The sequence below is a fragment of the Chiloscyllium punctatum genome, chromosome 3 (genome assembly GCF_047496795.1).
Source record: "Chiloscyllium punctatum isolate Juve2018m chromosome 3, sChiPun1.3, whole genome shotgun sequence".
NCBI lineage: Eukaryota > Metazoa > Chordata > Chondrichthyes > Orectolobiformes > Hemiscylliidae > Chiloscyllium > Chiloscyllium punctatum.
The window spans coordinates 6,837,354-6,854,290 of record NC_092741.1 but is presented as its reverse complement, the minus strand read 5'-3'; the positions used below and the strand labels follow the sequence as shown (position 1 = coordinate 6,854,290).

The window sequence follows — 16,937 nt, the reverse complement described above, 5'->3', positions numbered from 1 at the left end:
GATGGGCATCAGATTAATTTCACTGATTGGGCGCAGCATTGAGCGCCGAAGGACGTGTACTGCACTGTAACATTCTATGTTCTATGTAAATTTCTTCTGCATTCTTTCTAGATTAGTAACATCCTTCCTACAACAAGGTGACCAAAACTGAATGCAATACTCCAAGCATGGTCTCACCAACATCCTGGATAACAGCAACATAACTTCCCAACTTCTATACTCAATGACCTGACTGATGAGAGCCAGAGTACCAAAAGCCTTCATCACTGCCCTGTCTTCCTGAGACACCACTTTCAGAGAACTGTGAACCTGAACTCCAAGGTCCCTCTGTTCCATGACACTCCTTAAGGCCCTACCATTCACCGTGAAATTCCTACCTTGATTTGACTTTCCAAAATGCAAGACCTCCCACTTATCCATACTAAACTCCATAAACTCCCCCAGCTGGTCAAGGTCCTGCTGCAATTTCTGATAACCTTCCCCACTGTCCATGATGCTGCCTAGTTTAGTGCCAACAGCAAATTTACGAATGCCTTGGACATTTTCATCCAAATTATTGATATAGGTGACAAACAGCAATGGACCCAGCACTGACCCCTGAGGTTCTTCACTATTCACAAGCCTCCAGTCTGACAAGCATCCTTCCACTATTACCCTCTGCGTCCTACCATCAAATCAATTTTGTATCCAGTTTGCCAGCTCACCTTGGATTCCATGTAATCTAGCCTTCAAGAGCAGCCTGCCGTATGGAACCTTATCAAAGGCCTTTCTCTAATACATATAGACTATGTTCACTGCCCTGCCCTCATCAACCTTGCTGGTCACTTCATCAAAGAACTCTAACAAATCTGTGAAGCATGATCTCCCACTCACAAAGCCATGCTGACTGCACCTAATCAAACCTTGTCTTTCCACATGCATGTCTTATCCCTCAGAATCTTCTCCAGTAACGTACCTCCCACAGATGTTGGGCTTACTGGGCTGGCGTTCCCAGGTTTTTCTTTGCAGCTCTTCTTGAAGCAGGACACAAATTCGCTACCCTTCAGTCGTCCGGGACCTCACCCTTCCAAAAATCCAAATACGTTATATATACTGGTTCCCCTGTATCTACTCTCCTTGTTATATCCTGACGGAACTCTTGGAAGTTTGTTAAACATGATTTCCCTTTCACAAAACCATGGTGACTCTATTTGATTAGCTTAAACTTTTCTCAGTGCTTCACAACTTTTCTGTGACACCCATAATTGTACTCAGTACTCTAACTGAAGTCTAACAAGGGTCATGCTGGAAAAGCACAGCCAGTCTGGCAGCATCGAAGGAGCAGGAGAGTCGATGTTTCGAATATAAGCTCTTCCTCAGGAATCCTGCTCCACGGTTGCTGCCTGCTGGCTGTGTGTTTCCGGCACCACACTTTTTAACTCTGATCTCCAGCAACTGCAGTCCTCACTTTCACCTGATACTCCAGTTGAAGTCTGATACAAGTTCGACATCACCTTCTTGCTCTTGTCTCTATTCATAAAACTGAAGGCATTGTATGCTTTATTAACTGCTCTCTATATTTCCCTCCTTTCTTCAATGATCTTAGCACATATTTACCCAAGTCCCACTGTTCCTTTAGAATTGCATCGCTTATATTATTTTGGCTTTGAATGTTCTTCCAACCAAAGTGCTTCACTTCAAATTTGTCTTTAGTGAACCCCATCTGTCACCTCTCCACTCACTCCATCAACTGTCAGTGTCCTTTTGGAGTTTCACACTGAGCTCCTCACAGTTCACATTTCTTCCACATTTAGTGTTTTCTGTGAACTTTAACATTATTCCCTGTACACCAGGATCCAGATCATTGTTTCAGGAAAGGCAGCGGCTCCAATATTGACCCCTTAGGGAATTCCACGACCAGCCTTCCGCCAGCCCGAAAAGTATCCGTTAGCCGTGACTAAGTTTCCTCACGCTGAGCTAATGGTGTATCCACGTTGCTTTTGCCTCTTATATCACCATGACCAATACCGTTCCTCACCAGTCTGTTGTGTAGCACTATATCAAAGACTTTCTGGAAATCTATGTAGTTGACATCAACAACCATTCCTCTCATTGAGCCGATCTTCAAAAAAAACTCCCAAGTTAATTAAGGAGAATCTTCCCTTCAGAAATCCTGATCAAGCCATCGTTTTCCATGTGATTCCTGATTCTATCTTAGATCATTGTTTTGAGAAGTTTCTTCACCACCAAAGTTAATCTGATATTGTCCTTGCAACCTTTTCTTGGACAATTGTTTTAGATTAAAATGAGTTGCCTATAATGTAATCAAAAAAGTAGGAAGCCTGATGATTGGAAGGTTTTAAAAATGTTATCATGACTGTAATGAGCTCATTGGAATTTGGAGGGGGAATAGGCCATCCAGCATCTTGAGTCTTTTCCAGCATCCAATAAAATCATGACTCATTTGATTTGCCAATCGCCAAAGAACTGTCACATAATGAATGAAAAAGAGGTAAATAAAAGCAGTGTGAGGAAGGGAAGTGGCATTCAACAATTTTTCCCATTTACATAAAAGCTGATATGGCCAAAGTAAAGTGTTTGATAATGTCAAAGAACGTGTGTGACACTGGAATCCTGTGCTGTCTTATCATCTGTGTGGGCTTTCCTATTACTGTAGACAACTGGGGGGCACAGTTTTGGAAAGTCTGCAATGATAAATCTGATAACTGGGCAAATTTCTTTGTTCACTGATTTAAAGTGTTAGTTAAAACATCCAGACTCTTTATTCAGGGGTAAGTGAGGCAGGAATAGAGTTACAATTCTGACCCTCCTCTCCTACTTTAGGTATTCCATTGTGTGCACTTTGAATGTCCAGCAGAAAGGAGTGTCCAGCAGGAACCAAGTGCAGACCCATCAGTAGCAAGTGCTGAAGCAGGACATAGATCTGGGACACCAACTCAGTCTGTCCCGAACCCAAGCGACAGAATGCAGTGCAGCCACTGAGGTTAGAGAATGGACGGCCCTAATCATTTTTGATCATCACCTGAAGTACATTGAGACTGGTTCCAATCAAGGTAGATCCCTGTTTTTACCCATATTGTACTGCAAGCAACATTGGTCAGCCCTGCCTCTCTGATGAACATGTGTCTGTTCAAACCATTTCCAGCTCCATGTGTAATCAGTGCAGGACAAATTGTCATGTCGAGATCAACCATCCAGTGTGTGGGAGGAAAAGGATTGAGAGTCCTGTTCTCAGTCATGAAGTTTACATCATCAGAGATTTAACAACTTACTGCAGAGACTGAAACTGATTCCATCTCCGTTCAGTGTGCGTTTCTCCTGTAGCCTTACAGTGTCGAAGGGGAAAGATTCCACAGACTGTCAATGGAGAATTCAATCTACCCAGTGTTACAGACATGGACTAATGATTCCAGCAAGAATGAGCATGAGGACTAAATTGTCAGTGTACCTCGCTGATTATAGGAAATTCAGACACTGCTGCCGAAATCTTTAAAGAGTTTAACTTTTCCCAGTCTCACTCATTTACCAAACACACTGTCAGACCAGCTCCAATTTTAACCCAGTTAAATGTTGGGAATTGGATTTGTGTTACAGACCCAGTCAAGCAAGTTGGGATCTGGCTGACAATGAGTTGCTTTCTTCTGAATTGTTGAATTTGGGTGGGTTTAATTTAAAAGACGCTGACTGATGTGTCATTTCGATGAATAACAGCTAATGAGGCCTGACTGCACATGATGTCAATGTTATTGTCCAGGGTAGTTTGGCTCCTGTGATAGTCTAGAAACTGTATTTATGTTTTGTAGAGTACCAGATCTTCCCATTGAACTTTGGGGTCATTGTGAAATATGAGCTGTTGGAAATTATTTGAAGTCCAACCGAGTCAGTGCTGAGACAAGGGCATGGGTATCACAGGTGTGTTCCGTCCTGAGTTTATGTATTGTCACCATATTGAACTTGCAAAAATAACTCGCCACCACATTCATTCAAATAGCACCATGTTCCCTTGCAAGTTCTGAAATAGAGTAGCAAATTAAAAAAGTATTTCTTGTCTATTCAGTGGGTTTATCCTAATAAAAAAAACCATGAAGAGTAGTTTGCATCATTCATCTCGTTGAAATGTAATGTTTTTGTACTGGAGCCAAGGTCGTTGTGTCTCTCTGCTCTGAGATTACCAGCATCAACGTGTCTGCATGTTTCAGAACTGCACACTGAACCTGGATTAGCACAATGCAGGAGACTATACAGTCTACCTTGCATGTGCAGTTTTTGAAAATATTCTCTAATTATTCCATGTGGTATTGATAGGAATGACCACCGCACAATCCATATGGAGACAGCATTCCATCTTCACACCCATGGGGCGGCACGGTGACACAGTGGTTAGCACTGCCACCTCCCAGCACCAGGGACCCAGCTTCAATTCCCGCCTCAGGCGACTGACTGTGTGGAGTCTGCACATTCTCCCCGTGTCTGCGTGGGTTTCCTCCGGGTGCTCCGGTTCCCTCCCACAGTCCAAAGATGTGCAGGTCAGGTGAATTGGCCATGCTAAATTGCCCGTAGTGTTAGGTGCTTTAGTCAGAGGGAAATGAGTCTGGGTGGGTTACTCTTCAGAGGGTTGGTGTGGACTGGTTGGGCTGAAGGGCCTGTTTCCATACTGTAGGGAATCTAACCTAATCAAAATGTGTTCCATCATATCATGTGACATTTGTCAGCCAATACTAACTAGTATATGATTGACCACCTAGGCAATTCTGTGTCACTGCTTCTGGGTGCTGTGGGTCACCAACAGCAGCAGAACTGTCCTCCAGCACAATCTGTAACCTCATGGCCTGGCATATCCCCCCCTCACCCATTACCACCAAGCCAGGGCATCAACCCTGGGTCAATGGGGAGAGTGGGGGGGGGGGGGACATGCTGGGAGCAGCATCAGGCTGACCTGACGATGAGGTGCCAGTCTGGTGAAGATACCAAACAGGATGACTTGCCAAACAGCATAAGCTGCAAGTGGTAGACAGAGCTAAGGGATCCCACAACCACCATCCCCAATCTAAGGTCTGCAGTCCTGCCACATCCAGGTGTGAATGGGGGTGGATGATTGGATTGTTTAATCGTCAACTCATAGGAATAGATTCCCTACAATGTGGAAACAGGCCATTTGGCCCAACAAGCCCACACTGACTCTTCGAAGAGTAACCCACCCAGACCCATTTCCCTCTGACTAATTCACCTGACACTACGGGCAATTCCTCATGGCCAATTCACCTGACCTGCACATCTTTGGACTGTGGGAGGAAACTGGAGCACCCAGAGAAAACCCACACAGACACGGGGAGAATGTGCAAACTCCACACGGTCACCTGAGGCTGGAATCGAACCTGGGACCCTGGCGATGTGAGGCAGCAGTGCTAACCACCTTGCTGGCCGCAGGAGGAGGAGGGACCACAAATCTCCCCCCCCCCCCTCAATGATGGAGGAGCCCAGTACATCAGGGGAAAGGAGAAAGCTGATACTTTCACAGTAATCTTCAGTCTGAAGTGCCGAGTGTATGATCCATCTCAGCCTCCTCCAGTGGTCCCCAGCGTCACAGATACCAGGCTCCAGCCAATTCGGGTCACTCCACGTGATATTAAGAAACGGTTGGAGACACTGGATACTGTAAAGGCAATGGGCCCTGACAACATCCCAGCAATAGGACTGAAGATGTGTGCTCCAGAACTTGCTCTCCCCGAGCCAAGCTGTTCCAGTACAGTTACAACACCAGCATCTACCCGACAATGTGGGACATTGCCCAGGTATGTCCTGTACATAAAAGGCAGGACAGATCCAACCCGGCCAATTACCCCCCCATCAGTCTCCCCTCGATCCTCAGTAAAGTGATGGAAGGGGTCAGTAACAGAGCTATCAAACAGCACCTGCTCAGCAATAACCTGCTCAGTGACGCCCAGTTTGGGTTCCCCCAGGGTCACTCAGCTCCTGACCTCATTCCAGCCTTAGATTAGATTAGATTACTTACAGTGTGGAAATAGGCCCTTCGGCCCAACAAGTCCACACCGACCCGCCGAAGCGTATACCACCCAAACCCATACTCCTACATTTACCCCTTCACCTAACACTACGGGTAATTTAACATAGCCAATTCACCTGACCTGCACATTTTTGGATTGTGGGAGGAAACCGGAGCACCCGGAGGAAACCCACGCAGACACGGGGAGAATGTGCAAACTCCACACAGAGAGTCGCCTGAGGCGGGAATTGAACCCGGGTCTCTGCCGCTGTGAGGCAGCAGTGCTAACCACTGTGACACTGTGCTGCCCACTTGGGTCAAACATGGACAAAAGAGCTGGATTCCAGAGGGGAGGGGAGAGGGACAGCCTTTGATATCAAGGCTGCATTTGACTGAGTGTGGCATCAAGGAGCCCTGGCAAAACTGGAATCAATGGGTGTCAGGGGGCAAGCACTCCGCTGGTTAGTCATACCTGACACAAAGGAAGATGGTTGTGGTTGTAGAGGGTCTGTCATCTCAGCTCCAAGGCATCTCTGCAGGGGTTCCTCAGGGTAATGAACAAAGAACAAAGAGAATTTACAGCCCAGGAACAGGCCCTTCGGCCCTCCAAGCCTGAGCCGATCCAAATGTACTGTCTAAACCTGTCGCCCAATCCCTAACCATCTGTATCCCTCTGCTCCCCACCTTCTCATGCATCTGTCCAGACGCACCTTAAATGAATCTACCGTGCCTGCCTCTACCACCTCTGCTGGCAACGCGTTCCAAACACCTACCACCCTCTGTGTGAAGTACTCATCGTGTGTATCCCCCTTAAACCTTTCACCTCTCAGTTTGAAAACGTGACCTCTCGTTATTGAATCCTTCACCCTGGGAAAAAGCTTGTCTCTATCCACCCTGTCTATACCCTCCATGATTCTGTAAACCTCAATAATGTCCTAAATCCAACCATCTTCAGCTGCTTCATCAATGACCTTCCCTCCATCATAGGGTCAGAACTGGGGATCAAAAACAGAGATTGCTGGAAAAGCTCAGCAGAGCTGACCGCACCTGTGGAGAGAAATCAGAGTTAAAGTTTCTGAGGAAGGGTTACTGGATCCAAAACATTAGGTCTGATTTCTTATCTAAGATACTGTCTGACCTGCTGAGCTTTTCCAGCAATTTCTGTTTTGGTTTCTGATTTACAGCATATGCATTTCTTCCAGTTTCCGAAGTGGGGATCTTCACTATGCAATCATCAGTGTTCAGCATCACCCACGACTCCTCAAATACTGAAGTAGTCCATGTCCAAATACAACAAGAACAATCTCCAGGCTTGGAGGGGGTAAGTAACATTTGCACCACACAAACACAAGGTTATGACCATCACCCATAAGAGACAATCTAGCTACAGTACCCTTAACATTCAGTGGTGTTACCATCACTGAATCTCCCATGGTTATCATAAATCAGAAACTCAGCTGGACTCGCCACATAAACAGTGGCCACAAGAGCAGGTCAGAGCCTCGGAATATTACAGCAAGTAACTCACCGCTTGACTCCCCGAAGCCTGTTCATCACCAACATGGCACAAGTTAGGAATGTGATGAAGTACTCCCCACTTGCCTGGATGGGTGCAGCTCTAACAGCAGTTGAAACTTGACACCATCCAAGACAAAGCAGCCCACTTGATTAGCACTGTATCCATAAGCAACCACTTCCCCCACCACCGATGCTCAGTAGTAGCAGTGTGTACCACCTCCACGAGGCACTGCAGAAATTCACCAAAGATTTTTAGACTGCACCTTCCAAACCCATGACCACTTCCATCTAGAAGGACAAGGGCAGTAGATATTTAAGAACACCATCACCTTCAAGTTCCCAACCAAGCCCCTCACCATCCTGACTTGGAAATATATCGCTGCTCCTTCAGTGTCACTGAGTCAGAATCCTGGAATTCCCTCCCTAAGGGCATTGTGGGTCAACCCACAGTGGGTGGACTGCAGCGGTTCACCCCCACCTTCTCAAGTGCAATGCTGGTCAGCATTACCTTTGCCTTCCCCATTATGCACTGAATTCAGATGCTGGCCTGTTCTGATTCACACACGAGAACTCTCAAATGCCTCTGTTCTGGAGCTTTTTGCAGTCTTGTTCCATTTTTAAAAAGTCGACCCTTCTTCAACATTCTCTCAGCATTTATCCTGTCAAGCCCCTTAAGAATCTTATTTTTTCAATGAGGTCACCTTTCATTCTTGTACACTTGAGTGAGTGACTTCCTAACCAGTTTGTCCTTTGCTTTTCAGACAGTGCCTCTGTCCTGGGGATTATCCTAGTCAAACTTATGTGAACTGCCTTCATTAAAATGATACCTTTTCTTAGGTAAAAGGGTGAAAACTGTTTCAGTACTTCAGATGTGGTATCCCCAGCATCTTGCAGAGTTACAATAAGACTTTCCTACTCATATACTCCAACCCATTGAAATAAGGACCTACATTCCATTACCCTTCCTGATTACCTTCAATACCTGTGTGTGAGGTTTCTGTGTTTCATGCACAAGTCCCCTCAAGTCCCTTTGTGTTGCTGATTTTTTCCATTTAATTAAAATTCTGTCCTTTTGTTCCTCTTCCTAAATAAACAATTCTGTTTTTTCCAGCATAATGCTCCATTTGCCAACTTTTTGCCCTCTTCTCTGAATGATTCATCTGTTGGGTCTCATTTGCAACTTGCACTTCCATCTATTTTTTGCATCAACTGCAAAGTTAAGGTACATTACATTGGCATCCTTCCTCCCAGTCATTATTATAAATTGTAAACAGTTGTCCCAGCACTGATCCCTGTGAAACCCCACTGGTCACAGTTCACCAACCTGAAAAAGATTCCTTTATCCCTGCTCACTGTTTCCTCCTGTTAGCCACATCTCTACCTAAGTAAATATGCTACCTCCAACAGTATGGGCTCTTATAACTCAACCTGTCCTCACATCCCTTGTAGAATGCCTTCTGAAATTCCAACGACAACACACCTACTGGTTCCCCTATAGCTCAACTATATCTAGTTGACATTTCCTCAATAAAACTCTAATAAATTAGTCAGACATGATTTCCACTTCATGCTGACTGCCTGATTGGATTATGATTTCCAAATGTTCTGCTGTTACTTCCTTAATAATTGATTCTAACATCTTTCCAATAATAGATGTTACACTAATTGGCCTATAATTATTCGCCTTTTCCTCCCTCCCATTGCCATCTTTCCTTGCCCAGTGTCAGGGTGTGGGGCATTCCTGACCAGTTTGAAAGGATACTGGGGAGGGAGAGAGAGGAGGATCCAATTGTTGTGGCCCTTGTCAGGATAACCAACATCTGCAAGGCTGGGAAAGAGGACCTGGTTAGGGATTATCAGGATCTCATGGGTTGGCACAGTGGCTCAGTGGTTAGCACTGCTGCCTCACAGCACCAGAGATCCAGGTTCAAATCCAGCCTCGGGCGACTGTCTGCCTGTTTGCACATTCTCCCCGTGTCTGTGTGGGTTTCCTCCTGGTGCTCCAGTTTCCTCCCACAGTCCAAAGCTGTGCAGGTCAGGTGAATTGGCTGCGCTAAATTGCCCGTGGTGTTATGTGCATTAGTCAGAGGGAAATGGGTCTGGGTGGGTTACTCTTCAGAGGGTCGGTGTGGACTTGTTGGACCGAAGGGCCTGTTTCCACACTGTAGGGAATCAAATCTAATCTGATCTTGGAATCAAATGAAAGAACAGGTCCTCAAGAATCATAGCCTCCGGATTACTGCCCGAGCTACATGCAGATTGGCACAGGGACACGAGAATAAGGGAAATTAATATGAGGCTAAAAGAGGGGTGTGGGAAAGAGGGGTTCCTTTTGATGAGGATTGGGCATTGGAACACGAGGGATATGTACCGTTCGGGCATCTCCACCTGAACCGAGCTGGGGCCAGTGCTGTAGCGAAAAGGGTCAATAGAGTGGTCAACAGGACTTTAAACTAGGAAGTGGGGAATGGAAGGCAAGGGTATAATGACCAATGGGAAGCAAAGCTGCAGATTAACATCTGTGGGGGTGAATTCAACTGTGTGGAAAAATATGAACAAAAAGAAAAGAAAGACGAACTCAGGAGAGGTTATTAAAGTATCCAGCAGAGTGTTGGGAAAGGATTCGGAATCAAACTTCAAACACACTGAATAAATGAATGACAATAAGAAGAGGAACAGTCAATCCAGGGCTGAAGGTGTTGTATCTCAATGCACAATAAGGTAAATGGGCTTGTGCAGATCAAAATTGGCAGGAGTGTGGTGGGAATCACAGAGTGGTGGGCTGCAAGGAAATCAGGATTGGGAGCTAAATATCCCAGGATATAGACCCTATCAGAAAGACAGGCAGGTGGGCAGAGAGGGTGGGGTTTCCCTTGGTGGTCAAAAATGAAACTAAATCAATAGTAGTAAACAAAGTAGGGTCAGATGACATAGAATCTGGGTGGGTAGAGTTGAGGAATGACAAAGATAAAAAAAAAACCGTAATGGGAGTTTATGTCGAGGCCTCCAAACAGCAGTCAGGATTTGGAATGTGAGATGGAAAAGGTATGTAACAAAGATAAGGTTACTCGGGGGATTGCAGTATGCAGGTGGGCTGGGAAAATCAGGTTGGTAGGGGGTTGCAAAAAAAGGAATTTGTGGAATGTCTACGAGTTGGTTTTTTTGGAACAGCTTGTGGTGAAGCCCATTAGGAAACAGGCAATACTGGGTTTAGTGTCATGCAATGAGGCAGACTTGATAAGGGAGCTTAAGGTGAAGGAACCCTTAGAAGGCAGTGATCATAATATGATTAAATTTATTCTGCGATTTGAGAGGGAAAAGATCGAATCAGAGGTAACAGTATTACAGCTGAATAAAGGCAGCTACTGAGGCATGAGGGAGGAGCTGGGTAGAATTGACTGGGAGAGGATCCTAGCAGGAAAAACAGTGGAGCAGCAATGGCAGGAGTTTCTGGGAGTAATTCAGGAGACACAGCAGAGATTCATCCCCAGGATAAAGAAACACGGTACACAGAGAATGAGGCAACCATGGCTGACCAGGGAAGATAGGGACAGCAGATATTCACAAGACAAAACATATAATGTGGCAAAGGGCAGTGGGAAACCAGAGGATTGGGAAGCTTACAAAGACCAACAAAGGAAAACAAAGAAAGAAATATAGAGGGAGAAGATTAAACATGAGGACAAGCTAGCTGGTAATAGGAAAGATTGCAAGAGTTTCTTTAGATATATTAGGGGCAAAAGAGAGGCAAACGTGGTCCTGAGGGTGCTGGAAAATGATGCTGGAGAAATAGTAGTGGGGAACAAAGAAAAAGCTGAGCAACTGAATAATTACACGAGTAATATTCCAAAAATTCAAGAGAGTCAAGGGGCAGAGATGAATGCAGTGGCCATCACCAAGGAGAAGGTGAGAAGGACTGAAAGGGTCTGGAAGTGGATCGATCACCTGGACCATAAGAACCAGGATCAGGAGTAGGCCCCCTGACCCCTTGAGCCTGCTCCACCATTCGATAAGGTCATGGCTGATCTTTACAGGCCTCAGCTTCACTTACCCACCCTCTCACCGTGACCCTTAATTCCTTTACTGTTCAAAATGTATCTGTCTTCGCTTTAAAAACCTTTACTGAGGAAGCCTCAACCACTTCACTGAGCAGGGAAGTTCATAGATTAACAACCCTCTGGCTGAAGAAGTTCCTCCTCAGTTCAATCTTAAAGCTGCTTTCCCCTAATCGAGGCTGTGCCCTCTGTCCTATCTGTTCCCTTCATAATTTTATATGTTTCTATAAGATCCCGCCTCATTCTTTTAAATTCCAATGAATATAATCCCAGTCTAGGTAAGAACAATGACTGCAGATGCTGGAAACCAGATTCTGGATTAGTGGTGCTGGAAGAGCACAGCAGTTCAGGCAGCATCCAAGGAGCTTCGAAATCGACATTTCGGGCAAAAGCCCTTCATCAGGAATCCCAGTCTACTCAATCTCTCTTCCATAAGCCAACCCCCTCAACTCTGGAATTAACCTAGTACACCTCCTCTGCACCCCCTCCAGGGCTAGTACATCCTTTCTCAAGTAAGGAGACCAAAACAGCACGCAGTCCTCCAGGTGTGCCCTCACCAGCATCCTGTACAGCTGCAATGTAACTTCCTTGCTCTTAAACTCAATCCTTTAGCAATGAAGAACAAAATTCCATTTGCCTTCCTAATTACCTGTTGTACCTGCAGACCAACCCTCTGTGATTCAAGGACACCCAGGTCCCTCTGCACAGCAGCATGCTGCAACATTTTACCATTCAAGTAATAGTCCTTTTTACTATTCTGCTACCAAAATGGATGACTTCATATTTATTAACATTGTATTCCTTCTGCTGGACCTTTGCCCACTCACTCAATGTATCTGTGTTCCTCTGCAAAGTTTCACAGTCCTCTGCCGACTCTGCTCTGCCACTCATCTTCATGTCATTTGCAAACTTTGACACACTACACGTGGTCCCCAATTCCAAATCATCGATATACATTGTAAATAATTGCAGTCCCAACACCAAATCCCTGAGGGATACCACTGGGTCACTGATTGTCAGCCAGAATAGCACTCATTTATCCTCACTCTTTGCTTCCTGTTAGTCAACCAATCCTTTATCCACGCTAATACTCTCCCCCTAATGTCATGTATTTTTATCTTATGCAGCATCTTTTGGAAATCTAGGTACACCACATCCACTGGGTCCCCATTGTCCACCTTGCTTGTAATGTCTTCATAGAATTCCAGTGGATTAGTTAAGGATGATCTGCTCTTTATGAACCCCTTTATGCTGCGTCTGCCCAACGGGACAATTTCTATTGAGATTCCTTGCTATTTCTTCCTTGATAATAGACTCAGGCATCTTCCCCACTTCAGAGGTTAAGCTAATCAGTCTATAATTCCCTGTCTTTTGTCTACCTCCCTTTCTAAACAGTGGCGTCACATTTGCTGTTTTCCAATCTGCTGGAACTGACCCAGAATCTAGTGAATTTTGAAAAATTACCACAAGTGCACTTACTATTTCTCCTGCCATCTCATTTAATACCATTTAATCCATTCCATCAGGGCCAGGAGACTTGTCTAACCTTAACTCCATCAGCGCGCCCAATATTACCTCTCCCGCAATAATGATTGTTTCCAAGTCCTCACCTACCCTTCATCTCCTTGTTAAAGACTGGCCTGTTATTCCTGTCCTCCACTGTGAAGACCAATACAAAATACCTGTTCACTGCCTCACATTTCATCATATCCCATTACTAAAACCCCCTTCTCATCCTTTAAAGGACCAACGTTTACTTTAGCCAATCTTTTTCATTTCATTGGTCGGAAGAATAGAGGCATGGACTGTTTTCTAAAGGGGGAGAAAATTCAGAAGTCTGAGGTGCAAAGGGACTTGGGAATCCTGGCCCAGGGTTCTGTTCAGGTAAACTTGTAGGTTGAGTCGGTAATTAGAAAGGCACATACAATGCTGTCATTCATCTCGACAGGACTTGAATATAAAAGCAGGGATGTATTTCTGATGCTCTATAAGGTTCTGGTTGGACCACATTTATAGTATTGCGAGCAATTTTGGGCCCCATAGGAGGTTCACGAGAACGATCCCAAGAATGAAAGGATTGACATATTTGGGATGGTTGAGGACTCTGGGACTATACTCCATGGAGATTAGAAGGATGAGGAGGAGATCCAATTGGAACTTTCAGGATACTGAAAGGCCTGAGAAGATATTCCCATTGGGAGGAGAGACTCGGACCCGAGGCACAGCCTCAGACTAAAGGCCGTCCTTTTCGAACAGAGATAAGGAGAAACTTGTTCAGCCAGAGAGTGGGGAATCCGTGGAATTCATTGTTACAGAAGGCTGTGGGGGGCCAGGTCATTGAGTATATTTAAGTTCCTGATTGCCCAGGGGATCAAAGGTTACAGGGAGAAAGCAGGAAACTGGGTTGGAGAAACCTATCAGTCATGATTGAATGGTAGAGCGTACTCAATGGGCCGAATGGCCTAATTTCTGCTCCTGTGTCTATGGTCCCTATGATCTAATCCTCTGGCACTTCTTCAGAATCCAAGGTATCCACCATCTCTGCAGCTACCTCTTCCAGGATCAGAGGATGTAAACCAGCAGAACCAGAGGACCTTTAGCTCCATTAGTCTGGCTTATACAATGTCTGTATTCATAGTGATGGTTCCATTCCTGTACTCTATAATATTAATGGGATGTTCAAGTCTCCTCCACCATGAAGACTGATGCAAAATATATGTCGAAGTTTCCTGCAATTTCCTTCTTCCCCAAAGCTGCTTCCCCAGATTGATTTTCTAAGTTGTGGAAAGAATTCTGAGGGATGGGATTAATGACTATTTGGCAAAGCATAGTGTGATTAAAGGCAGTCAGCATGGCTTTGTGAGGGGCAGGTCATGCCTCACAAATCTTATTGAGTTCTTTGAGGAGGTGTCAAGACAGGTTGACGACGGTAGAGCAGTGGATGTGGTGTATATGGACTTCAGCAAGGCATTTGATAGGGTTCCCCACAGTAGGCTCAATCATGAAGTCAGGAAGTATGGGATACAGGGAGATTTGGCTATCTGGATTCAGAATTGGCTGGCTGACAGAAGGCAGAGTGGTTGTTAATGGAAAGTATTCTGCCTGGAGGTCATTGTTGAGTGGGGTCGCAGGGCTGTGTTCTTGGGGCCTCTGCTCTTTGTAGTTTTTATAAATGACTTGGATGAGGAGGTTGAGGGGTGAGTTAGGAAATTTGCAGATGACACAAAGGTTGGAGGTGTCGTCGATAGTATCGAGGGCTATTGCAGGCTGCAGCGCGACATAGACAGGATGCAGAGCTGGGCTGAGAAATGGCAGATGTATTTAGAACATAGAACATAGAATAATACAGCACAGAACAGGCCCTTCGGCCCACGATGTTGTGCCGAGCATTTGTCCTAGCTTAAGCACCTATCCATGTACTTATCCAAATGCCGCTTAAAGGTCACCAATGATTCTGACTCTACCACTCCCACGGGCAGCGCATTCCATGCCCCCACCACTCTCTGGGTAAAGAACCCACCCCTGACATCTCCCCTATACCTTCCACCCTTCACCTTAAATTTATGTCCCCTTGTAACACTCTGTTGTACCCGGGGAAAAAGTCTCTGACTGTCTACTCTATCTATTCCCCTGATCATCTTATAAACCTCTATCAAGTCACCCCTCATCCTTCGCCGTTCCAATGAGAAAAGGCCGAGAACTCTCAACCTATCCTCGTACGACCTACTCTCCATTCCAGGCAACATCCTGGTAAATCTTCTCTGCACCCTCTCCAAAGCTTCCACATCTTTCCTCAAGTGAGGCGACCAGAACTGCACACAGTACTCCAAATGTGGCCTAACCAAAGTCCTGTACAGCTGCAACATCACTTCACGACTCTTGAATTCAATCCCTCTGCTAATGAACGATAATACTCCATAGGCCTTCTTACAAGCTCTATCCACCTGAGTGGCAACTTTCAAAGATCCATGAACATAGACCCCAAGATCCCTCTGCTCCTCCACCTGACTAAGAACCCTACCGTTAACCCTGTCTTCCGCATTCTTATTTGTTCTTCCAAAATGGACAACCTCACACTTGACAGGGTTGAACTCCATCTGCCACTCCTCAGCCCAGCTCTGCATCATATCTAAGTCCCTTTGCAGCCGACAACAGCCCTCCTCACTGTCCACAACTCCACCTATCTTCCTATCGTCTGCAAATTTACTGACCCACCCTTCGACTCCCTCTTCCAAGTCATTAATAAAAATTACAAACAGCAGAGGACCCAGAACTGATCCCTGTGGAACTCCACTTGTAACTGGGCTCCACGCTGAATATTTACCATCTACCACCACTCTCTGACTTCGACCGGTTAGCCAGTTTTCTATCCAACTGGCCAAATTTCCCACTATCCCATGCCTCCTGACTTTCCATATAAGCCTACCATGGGGAACCTTATCAAATGCCTTACTAAAATCCATGTACACTACATCCACTGCTCTACCCTCATCCACATGCTTGGTCACCTCCTCAAAGAATTCAATAAGACTTGTAAGGCAAGACCTAACCTTCACAAATCCGTGCTGGCTGTCCCTAATCAAGCAGCGTCTTTCCAGATACTCATAAATCCTATCCCTCAGTACCCTTTCCATTACTTTGCCTACCACCGAAGTAAGACTAACTGGCCTGTAATTCCCGGGGTTATCCCTATTCCCTTTTTTGAACAGGGGCACAACATTCACCGCTCTCCAGTCCCCTGGTACCACCCCCGTTGACAGTGAAGACGAAAAGATCATTGCCAACGGCTCTACAATTTCCTCTCTTGCTTCCCACATAATCCTAGGATATATCCCGTCAGGCTCGGGGACTTGTCTATCCTCAAGTTTTTCAAAATGCCCAACACATCTTCCTTCCTAACAGGTATCTCTTCTAGCTTATCAGTCCGTTTCACACTCTCCTCTTCAACAATACGGTCCCTCTCGTTCGTAAATACTGAAGAGAAGTACTTGTTCAAGACCTCTCCTATCTCTTCTGACTCAATACACAGTCTCCCACCACTGTCCTTGATCGGACCTACCATCGTTCTCGTCATTCTCAGGTTTCTCACATACGCATAAAATGCCTTGGGGTTAGCCTTGATCCTACCCGCCAAAGATTTTTCATGCCCTCTCTTAGCTCTCCTAATCCCTTTCTTCAGCTCCCTCCTGGCTATCCTGTATCCCTCCAACGCTCTGTCTGAACCCTGTTTCCTCAACCTTATATAAGCCTCCTTCTTCCTCCTTACAAGACATTCAACCTCCCTCATCAACCAAGGTTCCCTCACATGACCATCTCTTTCCTGCCTGACAGGTACATACACATCAAGGACACGTTGTATC

At 45.5% G+C, this 16,937-nt stretch overlaps 1 protein-coding gene across 1 annotated transcript in view; it reads left to right on the top strand.

Annotated features, from left to right (window-relative positions):
• Positions 1-4,102, top strand: part of btbd9 (BTB (POZ) domain containing 9) — a 195,129-nt gene extending 191,027 nt beyond the window's left edge. The window contains exon 11 of the mRNA XM_072550147.1: positions 2,824-4,102. Coding sequence (XP_072406248.1) covers positions 2,824-2,982 — 159 coding nt within the window. The 3' untranslated portion in view covers positions 2,983-4,102. The remainder of the gene's footprint in view (positions 1-2,823) is intronic.
• Positions 4,103-16,937: the final 12,835 nt, after the last annotated feature.